The following is an 18,774-nucleotide window of genomic DNA, read 5'->3' as shown; positions in this document are numbered from 1 at the left end:
AAAAAAAAAAGGATATTTTATGATCATATTTTTTCTAACGAAAGGCTTATCATGTACTCCCCCGTGCGTGTGTAATGTGGCCTCATCATTTCTAACAGTTCATTCACCACCACTAATACTGTGTGAAACACCATACGGGCACATATAGTGTTGATTACAACACCAGCTTCAGCAGCTAAAAAGTCAGCTTCTACAGAGAGAAGTGTTGTTTTATACTAACATCACCAAAAGAGTGATGTGTGTTGGTACCACACAAGCTAGCATGAGTGCAGTACTTTTGATTTAACCCTGGAGAACCCAAGAACCCTTTTCTTCTTTGGAAAATTATGAACTATGCATTAAATGACTGCTATAAGTTCACTGAACACCAACATATCCACTTTTCCAATTTTAACCCTTTATTCCCTAATTTAGGATTAGGGCCAAATTTGACCCATTGGGCTTTAGGCGTATCATTTCAAAGAATCACAATAACAAACACTGTCAATGCAAACTATTTTAAACTTAGGAAAATAATCAGTCAACCACACAGCTACATTTAACAATGTTTTTTTTGCTTTATTTGTTGCATGTTAGAACTGGATTTCAAATGTACAAACACACTTTGGCCAATGGAAACAAGAACACAAGGCCAAAAAACTAACACCATGGGTCTTTGCTTATCAAAACATCTGTTCTGCTAGAGAGAGGAACTCACACTAGACATTGTGGTAGTCAATTTCTTTTTTTGTTGGGGAGGAACTGCACATTTTTCACAGTGCATTTCAGTTTTGAGGTCCTTGCACACAGCACATCGACGGCAATTTACTTATTATATATATTTATATATAAAATAAGTAATAAGTTATTATATTATTATAATTATTATAAGTATTAGTCTCTGGCCCTGTACTACCGAGGTAACTTAGTAAAATATATTATACAAATGAATTTATTTCAAGGCTTTAGCCAAATACAGGACTGTCACCATTCTCCATCTACAAAGTCACTCAAAGAACCAAAGGGTCATTTTTGACCCGACATTTTTTAACCCATACACCCAGAGGGTCATTTTTGGCCCATCGTTTTTTGAACTAGCTCAGAGTTGCTAATTTATCCAAAAAGAATATAAAACATACTTCTAGGCATTCTGCAAGCTAACACTAAATAGATTAACAAAAAATACACAATTTTACCAACCACTGGTTTGCTGAGAAGACGATTTTGTTTGGGTAGGTTTCCAGCTCATCTTGTCACTACCACTCTGGCTCATGTCAGTTCAATATTCATCCACTAAGTGTCTCTATGCAGGGGTCAGAAGTGGCACTCTGGGTTTTTGAAGTTAAATTTGACAATTTTTTTTATGTTTGTTCATTTTGGGTAGCAGCAATTAACAGCGGCCAAATTTGACCCCGTGGGTTCTCCAGGGTTAAGTATCAAATTACACCTTTTTTTCTCTTGAATTGAAAAATATATATTTAAAAAAAACATTTAAAAATGTGATAACTGTTCTGATTACTGTGCCAGCTACTGCTTGTCAATAACAGAATAACCACAGAACAGTGAGTTGCTCATGCAGCTGTTAGATTTTTTTAGAAAAACGCCCACTGATGTTTGAGCTGCAACCAGTGTGACAACTTACCCATTTGACAACATGCCCCGCTCTCCCCTACAATCTCAGATTCAGAGCACTATGATTTACATCTACACTGATGATAAAACCATGTATTTACGAAATTAAAGTGTTTGATTTCCCTTCTCATCCTGCAGCATACTCACTGTAGATTACTGTAGTAATTCGGCATGGCACTAAAATATAACCAAGGTAACTTTAGACTGGACTCCATAGGAACAGGACGGAACTCTATAACTATAACTCTATATATATATAATATGTGGAATATAGTAGGGCATAAACTGACTAAGATTGAATTTGCAATGTGCAATTCATTTAAAATCGATTGAAGAACAAGAACAAATGAGCTATAACCTGTTCAGTAGACTTTCCTTTTTGTGGAAAGTGAGAATATAGAAACATGTCTCCAAATCTCCACATGTGATCCTCTGTGTGGCCCTCAGGAGCCATTTAGTCGGCTCAAGCCTCCAGCCTGATACGTCTCCCTCTCATTCTCATCTCTCATCATGTTAATGAGCGTTCAAAGATTCATGTCTGCAAGGATTCACGGGGTTCAACCACTACACGACCGTGCTTTATAAAAACCCACAGCTGCAATTTAATTTCACAGCATGATCATATTCCTATTGTAGCTTCTGTGTTCTCTGAGGCGGACAACGAACTTGTATAATACTGTAGTGACAGGATAGTAAACAACAATGATGAAAAGTTGTGCTACAGATGTGGTAAATAACCCGATGAAACTGATACAAATGTCTATATTAATTTGAATTATTATTTATACAAATTCACATTTTTAATTCACAGAATGTACAAATAATCAGAGCTGAACTGTGACTTGAACATATTGGCTTAATGGTTGTCCCACACCGCCCCCTGCTGACAGACATCATGCTACACAAAGCCAGAGTTTATCACAACTGTACGCTTAACATACATGTTATATCCTCCCATGTGACCGGTTACTTCTCCTATATTGACTCTGATCATTTACTAAGCACTGGTAGTGTGAAATGAAACAACACGTATTACTTTGGTGTCAAGTCACAGGGTTCATACAGCGTTTTAGGAGTGAGATTCAAGCACTTTCAAGGTACCTCAGCCAGGTATTTCCTGACTCCCAAGGCCTTTTTTCCACATTGAAATTGTTACTATAAATTGAATTGCAAATCATAAAGATTAAAGATTTTCTTTATACCATCAGCAATCGATGTAGATTCAGTTTATTTTCCTTGATGTTCATATTAAATTTGATTGCATGTTTTGATCAGGATTTTTATAAGACAACAAACAAATATGACGACAGGATTGTTTCATTTCAGATATTTAAAAGTTACTGGTGTGCATGACCACTTTTAAGGTGTACATTTGAATTGGAACATGCTCCTAACAACTTTTAATGTTAAGTATTTTCCAAATTTTCAAGACTCCAAACTGCAAGTCAGTTATTGTGTAACAAAGACATATAATCAGAGTCCTGAGGCGTCTGTTGTCGGTCTTTTCACAGAATATTTATTATGTTCACTACAGTGTCACTTTGAGAAGAGACACAAAGAACACCACTGTTTCCTTCTTCAAAGGGTCCATTTAATCATTTATAAACCAGGTAACCTGCCAAGATTAATTTACTGCTCTCTTTATGAACTTTGTTCTATCTCAAATGAAAACCTCATTTTGTTTTTTTCACATTTTGAATGTATTAATTTTTACCAGGTGAATCAGGAATTATTTGGAGACTTCATTTCTAATTCAACCTCTCATTGCTCACTTTGCATGTTACACACATTATCATGTTTGTTTAAGCTGGAAGAAGACTGAGCTTTGATTCAAAATGAAGACGTGGAACATCAGCGTCAGTGAGTTTTATTACAATCCAATGAAATGCTATTTGACCACCCTGACCGTCCCCCCCCCCCCCAAAAAAAAATCACAATAAAGAAATAAACAGTATGTACCGTACAGAGAGGACATTGTTGAGAATAATGGTTTATTGGTGTGTTTAGGTATCAGTATTATGTGTTGTGTCTTCAACAACAACAAATATGGCAGCTGGAGGTTTATTGTCTGTCCTTGTATGATGAAACGTTGCTCACCGCTACAAAATGACTCCAACACCTCTTACTTGTACCAACACTTTATAGCTTAATACTGAACAAAATACATCCGTTTATGCCTTCAGTGTCACGGAGGAGGACCTAAACTAAAATCTCTGTTCAACATATAAATTAGACAATAAATTAAAGCCAGTTAAAGCCCCCGGATAGCTTTGTACAAATACAAAGAGGTACATAAACTAGTCTGTATTAAAACAACAACATTTAAAATTTATCAAAGCTATTTTTAATCACAGTAGCGGCAAGCTGCCAGGAGGCGCCAGAATAATCCCAAACACGTAGAAAAGTCCCATGAGGAGGTTGAGCTTGGCCGTCTTCTGGGGGATCTTGGCGTAGCATCGGCTGCGGAACTGCTTCTCCAGGGGGAAGGCCATGGGCAGCGTGAGCAGGGGCAGCGCCATGCTGATGGTGTAGCGGGTGGCGAGGATGCAGAAGAGCACGTAGGGGGCGAACAGCAGGAGGTTGTAGAGGACGTAGGACAGCGTGGGGCCCACGAGGATGGCTAGGGTGACGATGCCCGCCTGCTTGTCAGAGTCCATGTCTCTGGTGTTGTTGCTGTGGAGGATGGCTTCCGTGTTGAGGGCCAGCGGGACGGCGTACACCAGCGGCAGCACCGACAGGTAGCCCACCTGCACCGCGTGGGAAAACATGACCGCCAGCGGGCCGAAGGTGATGAGGATGACCACGTCTCCCAGGGCCACGTACTTGAGGCCGATGCCTGCGGGAAAGAGGAAACAGAAGCTGCATTTAACCTTTTCACCTGTGGTTGGAAAGGTGTCACCAAATCCTGGATGTAGAGGATCTGTTCTCCGTTTCATTCACACTCTCGGGTTCCACACGTGCAAATCAGGAAGCCAGTTGTAGCGTTTGGTACAAATCAAACAGGTGCACAAACAAATATCAGTGAAAGTTATCTTTATTAATATGAATATCAGGGTGCGGACTGAGAGTGAGCTAATGATTAGTTAGACACTAGAGATAAAAAAAAAATAGAATGGTGCCAAATAAATGCTGCACAGACTGATATCCTGACCTGACTCTGAAAAACACTGAATCCTACAGTTCCCATAATGCAACTAATATCATCTTTGCAGTCTGCCTGGTTAACGCAGTCTTTCAAACCTCACTGCCCCAAGGTTGTAACGCAGGTTTTTGTTGTACATGTTTAGCGTCAAAGCCCAAGCTGACATAACCCTCGTGACATCAGCAGGGTCATTTTTCTCAGACTTGCTGCAATGCTGTGAAATGTGCAGACTGAGGAACTGAAACTTGAGCCCCTTTCAGAAATGAACTTCACTTCCTAGAGAAATGTCACACAGAGGTGCCGTGTTTGAAAAACACACAGACTGCCTTAAAAGGGATAGTTCACCAAAATCCATTCAAACATTTGACTGTAGCTGAGCTGGTAGGGTCTGTGATTAAATATAAGGCGAGCAGATGATGCCGACAACAGCGTCTGCTAAATGTAAAGTGACAACAATTTTCACTCACTCTCTGGCCATGCAGACGGTTTCGGTTTTATGTGCGCGGATTAATCAGATTATCTGTCTCTGCGACATTTACCACCAAACACACAACGCTGCTGAGTGGCTCACATTCAACTTCTGAGTGCTTTGAGCGGAAAAAAGGTAAGTCAGGGTGGATGTTTCAGGGTTAATGTCTCAAAACCCTGACACATAAAAGTGAAAGTATTTGTGTGCCTACATACCACAGGAGGTACGTGAGAAATTTTCTGTTTTGGGTTCAGCTGTAGTATGAAAAGTGCATGTCCAGGGACAGATGAGCTTACCAGCATTACAGGACTGAGTGACCATAGTGGTTAACGTGAAAGTGACATACTTGTTTAGGACACTAACCACGAACATGCAGCAATGAAGTAGGGAGCCAGAAATTCAAGAGATTCAAGTTAATATGTGACTCACCTCCAGTGTATAAAAAAGAGCTGGAGAGTCCCCCAAAGTAAATAAGGGCTAGGTGCTCCAGTCTGAGCGTAGACAGGAAGTACAGCAGAGTGGCACACAAGCACCCCAAAGAATATAACAACGCTCCAAACATTACAACATCCTGCGGCGCCAAGATTTCATCCACAAGAGTCCTATCATCACTCTTCTTGTGGTCAATTCCTTTGGAGAAGTCATAGTAGGTGTTCACAAGGTTGCCCGCCCCGTGGACTACGAGGACGGCCACCGCGCACACCATCAGGATGACCAAGTCCACAGAGCCCTCCAGTTTGTACGCCAAGGCGCTGCCGAGCGCCACCGGCGTGAGCGAGGCACTGAAGCTCCACGGTCTCAGCGCTAGCACGTAAGCCGCGCACTTATGCCTCACATCGGATGCTACGCGGGCCATCCTCGACATGTGGTTGGTGCCTGGAGAGTGACTGGCTGGGTTACTCAAGCCAGTCTGCCATTGTTGGCCGTTGTGACCATTTGACCCAGCCAGCACAAATGTTTCTGCCCTGCTTTGTCTCTGCTCTTTGGCCATTCCTCTGCAGGGAGTCTACGGTACCAGCAACACTCCCAAATTTCAGATTCTGGTGTTCCTGTAGCGGTAAAAACAGAGCAACAAAATTACAAGACAGCTCACACATTCTGTACCATTTTAAAATAGAGGAAACTCAGCAGCAATCATATATCACATTAAATATCACATATAATATCAAATGAAGTTACTGTGCTTTAATGTAAATATATTCCTATTGCACATTTTGACAGTTTAATCAGAATCCCTTTAATAATCCCTTAAATATTGCCTCCCTTACAGAAATACACAGATCCCATAATATTATCTGATTCTTTTGCACATAATCAGATAATTAAGACGGTTAAATGTCTGATATGTTTTAAAGGTCACAAACACCTAGTTTTAAATGTAGACATTGCTTGCATGACAAATAGCCAAGTTATTGCAATAGATATATTAATGTAAAGATAAAAGCAGGCCCATTGGTTAGAAGAGGGGGGGGAGTCAGGTATAGTTGACTGCTGTAGTGTTTCAAGGCGAGGCAAATTTATTTATATAGCACCTTTCAGACACAAAGCAATTCAAAGTGCTTTACGGGGCCTTAAAGCACCATAAAAACAAGACACAGAAACATTAAACTGCATGGAAAAGATCATAAAAGCATGTGTAGAAATAGTTACAAATTAAAAGAAGTTATGTACCTCTATTACTGGAAACCACAGTAAATAGTAAAGATGTTTTAAGGCCTGATTTAAACGCGCTGACAGTTTCAGCAGAGCTCAGGTGTTCAGGAGGCTTGTTCCACAGGTGGGGAGCAGAGACACTAAAAGCTCTGCTTGGTTCTGATTGGGGGACCTGCACCAGGTGACCTGAGGGGTCTGGACGCCTCAGACCTTATAAGTAAGTCAGTTATGTATTTAGGTCCAAGGCCATTTATTACTTTGTAATCAAATAATAGGATTTTAAAATCTATCCTTCGGCACACTGGAAGCCAGTGGAGGGATTTAAGAACCGGTGTGATGTGCTCCACCTTCTTGGTGTCACTGAGGACTCTGGACAAGCTGCGGTTGTCTAATGGACTTCAGAAACCGTAACGGTGCCGTCAGCTGCTTGGAGTTCACCGTAAGGTTACCGGGAGGTTTCTGACCTGAACAAACAGCGGCTAACTGATTAGCTTGCCTGTACACGTGGCTTTCCCTCAGATACCACCCACAGTGGATGCTGGGGACAACAGTTTAGGCAGAAAGGAACATTTTCCGGCTGCATAAAGGCACCGGGAGGGGCGAACAACCAGAGGCTAACTACTGAGATTATGGGATTACAGCTAAGTGGTTAGCCGCGGAGCTAACGCTCTCTGTGCGGGGACACAGAGGAGGAAATGTCTGACCGGAGCTCCTACCTGTTACGGCTTCACCACCGGACTCATGCTGCCTCTCTCTCCGCTCAAAAACATGTCCCTGTGCCCGCTGAGCCCGGTGCGCTGACGGCCGGTCGGATATCCTACGTGTCAACTCCGGGGGGACTTGGCTGGTTGGTAACCGTAAGCCCCGCTGCACCCGACGGGCGCCATTTCCTCCTCCAGATGTGCAACGTTGCTTAGAGGTCGAAGAAACCGCAGCTCTCGAACATTGGTTCCGGCTCGCAATTAATTCCTACACACAGTTTGTCACTATACGAAAAATAATAAAGTAAAAAAAAGTGTTTATTAAATTCCCAGCAGATATTAAATCTAAATTATTTAAAGTGGTTACCGAGTTTATTATTATGAACAAAGGCTTTATGTAATTTGTAGATAAATAAATAATCAGTACTCTCCTATTAATACTGTCAAATATTTCCATGAAATTCAACAATGAGTCTCCATAGATCGTAGTTCATATATGCATAGTTAAGTGGGTCTATAAAGGGTCATTTCGTCATCACAGGCTTGTCTAACATACAGTGTAACTAATGGCTTCATGGGGCCGCAGCTTCTAACCAGTCCAATACTCACCCATCACCCAAAAAATAGAAAAATAAAATGAATGCATGAGGAAGAAAGGACAAAATCACAGGAGAGGCATAAGATGCTGAAGATAAGATAAGATATTCCTTTATCAATCCCACAACAGGGAAATTCACAAGCAGGTAAAGGTGCAAATGCATCATTCCTGCAAGCAGGTTCACTGCAGTTCAATGAAACATGCAGATGTTTAGGTAAGAAAACGACACAGCAATGTACTACACAACCCCTTCTTCTCTTTCCACCCAGAAATATAACTCTTTTTTTCAGTTTCAGGCCCAAATATCACACATACCGCTGCACATTTTTCAGCCAGTAGAAGTGGATGGTGTGCACAAGGGGCGAGGTGTCTTGTGTGCAAAAGTACACCAAGAGCTTACGCACCCATGCAGCCCAGAGTCCCCTCTACAACTGGCAGCGAACTAAATCAACTTTCCCATGCCAGTATAAGCAATCAGTGGCCTACTATACTCACTGTGGATCCTGCAATGTTCATGTCACACTGCTCTCACTGGACTGAAATGCTTAGAAGTCACAGTGGAAGGAGACATAAAGCTTTGAAACTTCACAAAACTCTAAACACTAAAAATGTGATTCTCTGGAAGAAAGTTAGAAGGATAATACAATGCAGCTGCACGTCTGTGGAGTTGGAAACTTGCAGTATTTCATGTGATAACATGCTAAATTGGATTTTGTCTGCAGTCCTGTATCAGTGTAGCAGTCCAGGGTGATGTCCTCTTTTGTTTTCCTCCCTGCCTGGAAAGTGTGTGTGCATGCCACAGGGGATCCGGAGAAGACTAAACCTAAAAACCTCCAAAAAAAAAAAATAAAATCGTGTTTAAAATAAGCCATCTGATTCTGTTTAGCTGGGCTCTGGTGGCTGCAACAAGTGGTTTGATGGACAGAGCGCGTTTGGTTTTCATTACATTGTCTCGACACTGACCCCCTGCCCCATCTACAGTAATATGAAACCAGCCCTCTGGCAGGCGCACCGTGCGGAAGAGAGCCGAGCAGAGCTGATGCAGTCTGCGCTGCTCCCACTACCCGGTCCGCAGGCTGGACTGCGCTGCCGCAACACAGCACCAGAAGCGAACAGCACCGCAGCGCGCAATGGCCAGGAAGTAGTGCTCAAGGGCATAGATGGTAAACCTGTGTAGTCTTCGCTGAGGGATTATTTGTGTGTGTATGTGTGTGTTTCTTTTTTCCTGGAGGTGTAATATCGCAGCCATGGTGTGCTGTCAGACTCCCAGATGTTTACGCGGAGGAGACGGGGGCTTCGCTCCTCTGCTGGCTGCTGCGCTGCTCAGTCTTCTGTTCGCAGGGATGCAACAAGCCACAGCGTTTCCCTCCTGGAGGTTAGAGGTATGCTGTGAGCACTTCGCGACATGTAAGAGCTGTCGCTGCAATTCTGCATGTCTGATATATTGTCTGGTTTGTAATCATTAAGTCATAGAAGTAATTTCAAAAAGATAAAAAAAAAAAAAAAAAAACCAAACTCCATTCAAAAATCTGAGACTTAACAAGTGGACCTACGCGTCTGTGAAGCCGCAGGGTAGAGATGCTTTAGCTTGAAGTTATTTATTATTATTGAAAGCCACTTTTCAATTCGGCACATGAGGCAACAATTATGTCAAACAGTAGCTAACTTTTTACGTAAATGGTTCAACTCCTGTCCACTGTCTTCCACTCCTACAGTAGTAATTATGTTTAAAAAAAAAGTGATACATGGTGGACGCTTTATACCCCGAATTTACCACAAGAACATTAAGATAAATTGGTAGTATTATCATGTGTCGCGGAAGCTGTAAACATTAGAAAGTCAATGAAATTATATTAAATTGTAACATTTTTCAATGAAGCATGGTTTTCGGTATTGAGCGACAGGCATCAGGACCGTCGCAGGTCTGAACGAGAGCAAAAAGAGTAAATGAAGTATGATTAATTATGCAGAAGTTCCCAGCTTTTAAAGACTTTTAATAGAGATCTACTGCCCATGCAATTTCAATTATACCTCCAGTTTCTTAAAACGTATTATTAGTTGGACATCATCAGATGAAATCACTCGGTTATGGTTTAGCCATGGCAGTACGCATCAGAATGAATTAGTGCTCGGTTAAGGTGGAGAAGTCAGAGGAATACCATAATTAGTTTAAACCATGGAGTGGATCCCTGTACAGTAGCCTATTATCCTCTGTGAATTGGATGAATGTGTTCTTCCACAAAGCTTCTGTCACTGCCACCCACCCGCTGTGAAACAGAGCCTCAGGGATAGCTTTATGTCATTTCCTTTGCCACACACTCTCATTATGTGTCAATCAAGAAGACTGCTGTTGAGGATTACATAAGTGCCTTAAATAAGCTTCTGGTAGAATGAATTACAGCAAAGTAGTAAAAGACACATTACAGTGTAAAGTATCAGCGAAAGAGCTTTTTTTTTTTTAACGTGTTTTCTTTTATCTGCACTGAAATGCTCTATTGGCATGATTCATAATGTAGATGCATCACAAAATGTAGATGAGTCACATTAACTGACACTATTTTCTATCAGTGCTGACAGTTAACTTTGTATACCTGCGCTCTGCTGCATTTTCCGATTGTTTCATTCCCAGCTTCAGTTTGTCAGGCAAAGGTGCACGCTGAGGAAGAGTTCAGTTGACAGGTTGGGTTTTGAATTATGCACAGAATCAATTTTTCTGAAACTGAGGATGAAAATCATAATCCGTGTCTTGACAGTCTCCGGCAATGAGGTTAAACTCCTCCAGACTCCCCCCGGGATCCTCTGGGATTAGTCCTCAGATGTTTTGCCCTGAGAGTCAGCTCTCACCACTGGCATCAAGGTTTAGTCTGGCGCACCGGTTTAACGGTTCATCTTTTTTTTTTTTTGTGCCAAAGTATGAGATTAGATTTGCAGTGAATCTAACAAGACACGACACGGAAAGAACCGCGCTGGCCTTCCTACATTAAACACCTCGTAAATCACTGAGCACAAGACTCCAGTGTGTTAGCTGAGGTCAGGAAAGCAGCTGTTGTATAGAACAATGACCAGTGCGAACGATGAAACACAGAAACATCACATTTAACAACAGAGCAACAGACGTCACCAAGTTCATTCAAGACAGCAGCGTGGACAGTCTGCCAGACTGCCTGCCCCTGTTTCACTATTTTGGTAAGGAAATGAAGGAAGTGCTGGATCTATTTTCCTTGACTGGGCGAAGCAGGAACAGGAACCACAGGATAGGGTGTTGAATACAAAGTGAGGGGAGTGGCTTTGATATTTGCTCTCCATCCTCAGTGTTTTACTCCAGTAAGAAAACGCTGGAGGACAAGAGCACAAGTCTCCAAGCATGAATACATTTTTTTCAGTGTGTTCTAAAGAAAGTGCCAAAAATGCAAGAAAAAAACCCCAAAAGATTTAAGAAAAGATGGCAAAATTAATGAGAGTTTGTGCAGCAGAAATATTTTGTTGTGCTCTCCTCTTCTGTTAATCATCTCACAACCCCTTGTTGCCTTCACTGGCTCTACGGTGACTTTGAACACACCATTAGGGCCTCGGTATGCTTTAAATAAACTAGTTCTTATGATTGATCGTCTGATTACTTTTACAAGCAGAAGTGTTTACACCCGTTCTGAATGGACACACTCAACAAGCCTGCTTTCAGAGGAGAGCGTGGTGAATCTTACAGATGGGGATAACAGCGGACACTTTCTGTCAGTTTCTCCTAAAATGAGGCGTGAGAGCTGCAATGGCTGCGTAAACTCTGTGCTTTGTGGTGCGTTTGATCCTCATTTCCGCTGTTTGACAGACAAAGGTGGAAGGTTCAGATGCCGTCGGATGAGCTGACAGGCCCACAGCCCACATCCCTCTCTGGGAACTCCTGTACGTATCTTTGTAGCCTCAACGCAATGGATCCTACAAATGGAAAACTGCGCATGTTTAGGCAGTCTCTCCTAGAAGGCGTTCACAGTGTTGTGCTCAGTTTGGACGCATGAAAAGTAACAGAAAAGACTGTGAGAACGATGAAAACAGAGAGCTTGAGAGAGAAGATGTGACAGGACCTTTGAGACGCTGTACGACTCTCCGTAGTTTGAAGCATACTGAGGCCTTTACACCTCTCACTGCAGCCTGCATGTTATTGGCATCTTACACCTGCTTAGTCTCTAAGCACGTAGTTAATAAGGCTAAAAAAAATGGCACGTTGTGAAGAAGTCAAGATTCAGGGCACTGGGCTGCTGTATGTAGCTTCAGTAGTTCTTAGGTTTTAATGTATGTCTCCTTAAATCCTCCTTAAATTCATCAGTTGGGACGGGAGGCCTTCCTGCTCTCGAGCACAGTTTGGACTCCTTGGAACAGAATCACGGCCCGGCTTCAAGCGCTGGAAAGTGGATTTATTGCTTAAACCCATCTCCATAAAAAGTTTTAGATTTTATCAACCGGTGCAATCGCGATTATGGAATATCGCAGCCAAGGCAAACTTCGACTCAGCTTCAGTCACAGAATATTTATGGAAGCACTAAAATGCAAAGCACCCATAGACAGCTTTTCAAAACTATTAAAACAGCGCAGAAGCCAGGTGAGATGACTTGGAGACACAAGCTGATCCGTGAAAAGGATCATACCTCATGTTCAAGCACTGTTACTGCTGATCACTTCCCATTTCTGTTAGATGGAATGCCCTTGTGTGAAAATCTAATACGTAATATGATGCAAGACACCAAAATAACAGCAACTGAGACAGCAAATGGAGTTTAACGGCTGCAGCTTCTACAGTCAGACTCTTTCCTGGGTTGGTAATAAGCACTGATGCAACAAAAACATTCATTTATCTCATTGAATACTTTCGGAGGCCCGGTCCAGGCTGATTGCCTTTAGATTAGAAATCATTAATAGCTTCATGTAACTCAGGGTTCAGTAAATCTTCACTTCAGTGCGAGGTGATTAACTCAAAGTCTTTCTTTGTCCAAGGAAGAAGCTTACACCACTGTGTTGCTCATCGGGATCCGCAAAGAGGCCCGGTCACAAGTGCTTCACCTCTCCAGGAACAAGCGCTACACCCTCACCCCGGAGCAGCTCAAATGGGACAAGTTCAAGCTGACATACAAGTATTCATGTGCACTTCTTCTTCACATTGACACAACAGCAAAGCACAGTTGTAGAAAATGGAAAAGGGAAAACAAATCCTGATGAGCTAGACTCACGTTGGCCTTGGCAGGAAAGCACAAGCACAGATATTTTTTCAGCTTCAGAGTCGTAAAGATCTTGAAATCAGACTGCGGCTTAGCTGCGCCTCAGTCGAGTCGCTCGACCCAAATTGAAGAGCTTGTCTATATCCCCTCATCTCGTGCCAGTCGAGACGTCCGCTGAAGGTTGCAGGACAAAGTGTTCCAAGTGCATCGTCAGACAGTGATCACCTTACAGAGGCCTCCACTTGAATTTGTCAGGGAGGAAAGTAAAGGCGTGTATGGTGGACTTTCACACCCGCGACTACACATTAGGATTGTGTCTGGAGAACATCCTGTTTATTCTTTCTGGGGCTGAAAGAATAAGTCTCTATTAGTATATCGGAGTCATCTTGGCAGGACCAATCACTGGGTTTTGGTGATCCAACACGCTTTAAAGGACCTTAGACGAAAAGTATATAATGCGCCAAATTTCAGTCGTTCCTGAGTAATAAAATGTTATCTTCATATCAATATCTGGTTCCTATTAAAAAATATCCCCGTCAGTCTAACCCTAGCCGAGATATAAGAAAATATCAAGTCTCAGTAATGGAGCTGTACTTGTTGTGCTTGTGGGAATTCTGGTCTGTCTGAACAGTAGCCATTGTGTTTTGGCAGGTACCTGTGCTGTAGAGGAATGTGTGTAGAGACAGTATTAACGACATAATGCTGTTGTTTCTGAGCAGGTTGCTCTCCTTCCCTACAAACTTGATAAATGCCAGCGACACGCGGCGAGGCATTGCCAAGGCTTTTGGCATGTGGAGCGACATCTCGCCGTTCACCTTCAGAGAGGTGCCAGCTGACCAGGAATCAGACATTAAGATCGGTGGGTACCCTGCATGTGGCTGCATCACTCCCCGACAGATGTTCCTTGGCTCCGAGCTCCAGACCTCTGCTTTGTCGTTACTGTTTTTCTCTCCGTGCTGTCAACGTCTTTGCCTCCAAACGTATTAAATCACAGCGCCGCGACTATATTACCAAGCTTATATTCAGCATGATTCATAATTCTAAATGAAAAAAAAAAAATGCTTAACAACTTCCATGCATGTCAGCCCGTGGTGAAGCAGTCTAAATTATGCTTTATCTGTCCCTTTGGGTGCAAACTCCAGGCTCCTGCATAAATTCTCAGTGACAGTGAGAGGAATGGTTGTCATCTTGCGGGGTGAAGGCTGAAGAAAAAGCTCTGTTTTTTGTAATTCATCATCCCGGCGCTGTAGTCTACACAGAGCAGGAATAATGGAGTGAGGGTTTCCCTCCTCGGCTCTGAGGTATGTCTCTCTCTCTGTCTTGGCAGGCTTCTACCCCGTCAACCACACAGACTGTCTGCAGTCCTACTTGCACCATTGTTTCGACGGCATCACGGGAGAATTGGCTCACGCTTTCTTCCCGCCAACTGGAGAGATCCACTTCGACGACCACGAGTACTGGATTCTGGGAAACATGCGCTTTAGCTGGAAGAAAGGTATGTGTCTTTATCGGGTTTGTCGAAGCTGCTAATATCTAACCCATAAGATGATGGATGCGGCCGATGCTGAGGTGGACAGCTCGTGGGGTGCACGGTAACTGAAGGAGAAAATATCAGCAGTATCTACGTTGCAGGGGTCTGGCTGACGGATCTCGTCCATGTGGCAACTCATGAAATTGGCCACCTCCTGGGACTCATGCACTCCATGAACCCGAAGGCTATAATGCACCTGAATGCAACTCTGACGGGGCGCAAACTAATAACACAGGATGAGGTGTGGGGCATGCACCGCCTCTACGGTACGTTCACGATCCTTATGTTTCTTACTTCTCTAACAGAACCCAAATGGGAAAGTTTTTCTTTTGGGTTCTGACAGTTGTAGGTACTATGTCAATCATCCAGGACACTGGATATCTTAAAGACATACATGTATTCATTTAGTCTTGAAGACATTTTACACTTCACTGAAGCTTCTTGGATGAATGGAAAAGACCCTCATGACCTAGACAGCTAATTCAGTTCTCAAGCTGGGATCAAACCACACGGTGGGCCTGCTGACCCGACCTGACAGACTTGTCGGGGTGTCAAGAACGAAAACGCATTGCTGGTTTTATCCCCACTGAGAGAGCATCTGGGGAGCCTCACACTGTCCACAACTCTTTTGCTTTTCTTCACCCGGTTCAACAAGTTCTCATTAATCGTTAAACTTGCCAAATTGAAAGAGGAATGATGTTGTTGGTGCTGTCACGTGGACCCTGGCAGCACCTTCCCCTTCACCTGCACGTCCTGAAAGTTGGCAGGCTGCGGCTGGTTTGGGTCCAACATGTTGTCTGATGCAGTGGCCACCCCGAAAGGCAAAAACCTTGTGCAGTCTGATCCCGGCTTTAGAAGAATTACATCAGAAGAACCAGCAGAACAAAACCTTATGACCCATTTTTGGTCGCAGTCGACCAGAATGTAGACCACAGTGTTTATCAGACGCTGAAAGCCAACGTGGCATTAATGAATTTTGTATAAACTACACATGACTCATCATTAGCGTGTATTACGGTGAGTCATTTTCATTGGAACAAAAACCAGTTCAGGGATCCAAATTCTTTTGCTGCTGACTGAGAGCTGTTGTCTGATCCTCCAGCACTCACTCCATCTCCCCCTCTCTTCCAGGATGTTTGGACCGGTTATTTATCTGTCCGGCCTGGGCTCGGAAAGGCTATTGCGACAGCAAGCGCAAGCTGATGCAGAAGCACTGCCCCTCCAGCTGTGATTTCTGTTACGGTAAGACGCAGCAGCAGAAAGCAGCAGCCGTCCAAGGGGGGAAAAAAAAGGTTTTCTCTCAATTGAGCAGCGCAGGGAGCTGCTGTGAACCGTTTGCCAATGGAGCAACGGGAGCCAACAGGTCCAGCCATGCAGAACTGCGATGGGAGTTTTCAAGAATCTGATTTGAAGGGAGATTACACTTGCCACTGGAGGAGGTCTGTGTTTAGTTCTGGAGAATACCAGCATCCCCAGGGAGGCAAAGTGTGTTTTAGGCCAGGACACTGACAGAGCAGAAGAGGTACCTGTTGATTGCTGTCTCTACACCGAGCACTGATAACAGCTGTCTGACAGCCTAAGCCTCTTTGGGTTTATTGTGGGACGCACTGTTGCGGAGGTCCACTGTTGCACAACAGGAAATGGCTCCTTTTAACCATCACAGCCCATAGATTGTTGTGGCTTTCTGGGATTTTTTGTCAGCAACAAGGGACAGTGTGGAGAGAGGCAAGAGGATACGATTCCTGGCTCGCAGTAATCTGTTCCTCATTGTTGATTGGGAGACGTTGTACGGCTGTGGAAAATTCCTGAGTGACTCCAAACCGCTGGAATTTCAGACTGTGGCTTGAGGGTTAGAGACACACAAGGTCAATTTGGATTTTTGCGGCATTAACGAGAGCGACTGTTTTTTAAGCAGGCTTTGAATTGATCACAAGGAGGCCTGTTGTGTCTGTCAGAAGCCAGATGGGAGATATTATATTGATAAGACAGACGCAGCGCCGGCAGGTCAGGGGTTGTGAAAAGTGTATAAAAGTCTCTGATGTGATGGGGTCTGCATCAGAAATGTTGACAGTGAAAGCTGTGACATGTCCAGACGACCACATGCACCGAAGTATAAGATAATCTCTCTTCTCTCTAGCACAGTGTCGTCTCTGATTTTTGCATCTGCTGAAATGTCTCCCTTCAATCCCCCTCAGAATTCCCTTTCCCCACCGTGGCTCCCACCCCGACACCCCCGAGGACCAAAACCAAGCTGGTCGTCGAGGGCAAGAAGCTCACTTTTCGTTGTGGGAAGAAAATAGCATCGAAGAAAGGCAAAGTATAGTGAGTATCTCCCACCGGACCGCAGTGACCGATCTTTGTTTATATAGCGCCACAGAGCAGGTCGAGACCAAACTCTTCCATTAAGAGACCGACTTCTGTTTCAGCTGGTACAAGGACGGGGAGCTGCTGGAGTCCTCTCACCCGAACTACATCTCCCTGAAAGATGACCACATCACTATAGTGGCCAACGCCATCAACGAAGGCACATACACCTGCATCGTGAAGAAAAAAGACAAAGTTCTCACAAACTACTCTTGGCGACTACGTGTGCGCTTCTGAAGGCCACGCCCGCTCCTCTGCACACTGAAACGGGACACATTCACACACACACACACACACACACACACACACACACGGTCACAATGAGACCTCATTCACTAGGGCACATATTTTTTTTTTTAAATAACTGTATTTCCTGTATCTTCCACATACAACCGTCTTTGTCATTGTGTTCACGTGTTTGAAGATGTGCAAATAATAAATGTTCCATGACAAGTAGAAATGTAGTCAAAGTACTACCTGACTGTGAAAAGCCGTTCATGACAGATGTTGCGGTTTGCATTTTATTTGGTGATGAAAGATCCTCACAGCCCTCGTCAGCCGTTTGGAACAATAACGTCTACCCTGGAGTCATCGGGCCTGGGTTTCTTCAAAGCTCTGGCTGCTGAGGGGTCCAAGGCCACCCGGGGGCGCTTTGGGTGTCCCCTGCAAAATGGGAACGAATTAAAGATCAGTGATTTAAATCAGAAGATATTTGGTATAGAGTGTGTTTTCATATACAGTGGACACAAAACCCCCCACTAGATGTCCCAGGGGAAAAGTGTCATCCAAAAAATATCCACGTCCCCCAATGTGTTTCATTTTAAGGGCCTAAACGTAACAGAAGGCCTTGCTTAGATGCATGCCATTTGAATAATTTACACACTGACCAAACTAAGCTACCAAAGCCAGAATAAGCAATGTTGTCGACAGTCTTTGGAAGCATTTGGACCTTAAACCGCATATGGAACACCTCAGACGTCTAGCTTACTTTACTAGCCTCACAGTGAAGCCAGCAGTCTGCCTCCAGAGACAGAGCAGCTCTCCTTCCAAGCTTATTCAACACATCAGGTGTAATAATCTGCAGAAGGGCTCCGGTGGGGGCAGGGATAGATAAAACTGATTAATGAACATTTCCATTTAGTGCTGGCTCTAGACACCCAAAGGGGGATTTTTTTTTTTTTTTTTTTTTCTGCACCAGTTCCAGTGAAAGCAACGAGCGGTCTTGCAGGGAATGAAACCGAACTGTTTATTTTTCTTCGGCTCAAAATCAAAGAATTTATTGGTTTAATTCTGCAGTTGCAGAGCCATTTAAAAACAAAGGCAGAGCAAAGTCTGTGCCTCTTTTCCCCCGAAAGAACAAAGTACTGAGACAAAGTGTGCAGTGCAAAGAATGACATCACTTTTGGACAGCAACTACCAAGTTGGGTTCAAGGCTGGATTTTTTTTTAGGCTCAACTTCCCTTCATTTTTTTTCTACTCTGGCAGTTTGCAGTTGTGTTTG

The 18,774-nt window shown here is 43.5% G+C and overlaps 2 protein-coding genes across 3 annotated transcripts; one reads left to right on the top strand and one right to left on the bottom strand.

The window, feature by feature from the left end:
• Nucleotides 1-3,539: 3,539 nt before the first annotated feature.
• On the bottom strand, nt 3,540-7,828 carry ubiad1 (UbiA prenyltransferase domain containing 1). The gene is made up of 3 exons (XM_070839693.1): nt 7,592-7,828; nt 5,652-6,271; nt 3,540-4,447 (listed from the first exon to the last, which is right to left on the bottom strand). The coding sequence occupies exons 2-3, from the start codon at nt 6,211-6,213 to the stop codon at nt 3,960-3,962; spliced, it is 1,050 nt and encodes a 349-aa protein (XP_070695794.1). The 5' UTR covers nt 6,214-6,271; nt 7,592-7,828; the 3' UTR covers nt 3,540-3,959.
• A 1,385-nt stretch (nt 7,829-9,213) lies between these two features.
• On the top strand, nt 9,214-17,713 carry mmp23ba (matrix metallopeptidase 23ba). Of its 2 annotated transcripts, none has more exons than XM_070839616.1 (8): nt 9,214-9,556; nt 13,162-13,294; nt 14,098-14,237; nt 14,706-14,873; nt 15,011-15,175; nt 16,041-16,151; nt 17,105-17,231; nt 17,336-17,713. In XM_070839616.1, the coding sequence occupies exons 1-8, from the start codon at nt 9,445-9,447 to the stop codon at nt 17,508-17,510; spliced, it is 1,131 nt and encodes a 376-aa protein (XP_070695717.1). In that variant the 5' UTR covers nt 9,214-9,444; the 3' UTR covers nt 17,511-17,713. The 2 variants fall into 2 exon arrangements, with proteins under 2 accessions (XP_070695717.1, XP_070695716.1); XM_070839615.1 differs by having other exon boundaries at nt 13,158-13,294.
• Nucleotides 17,714-18,774: the final 1,061 nt, after the last annotated feature.

The sequence above is a fragment of the Pempheris klunzingeri genome, chromosome 11, assembly GCF_042242105.1.
Source record: "Pempheris klunzingeri isolate RE-2024b chromosome 11, fPemKlu1.hap1, whole genome shotgun sequence".
NCBI lineage: Eukaryota > Metazoa > Chordata > Actinopteri > Acropomatiformes > Pempheridae > Pempheris > Pempheris klunzingeri.
The sequence above is the reverse complement of the archived record's forward strand: the minus strand, read 5'-3'. Positions and strand labels throughout refer to the sequence as shown.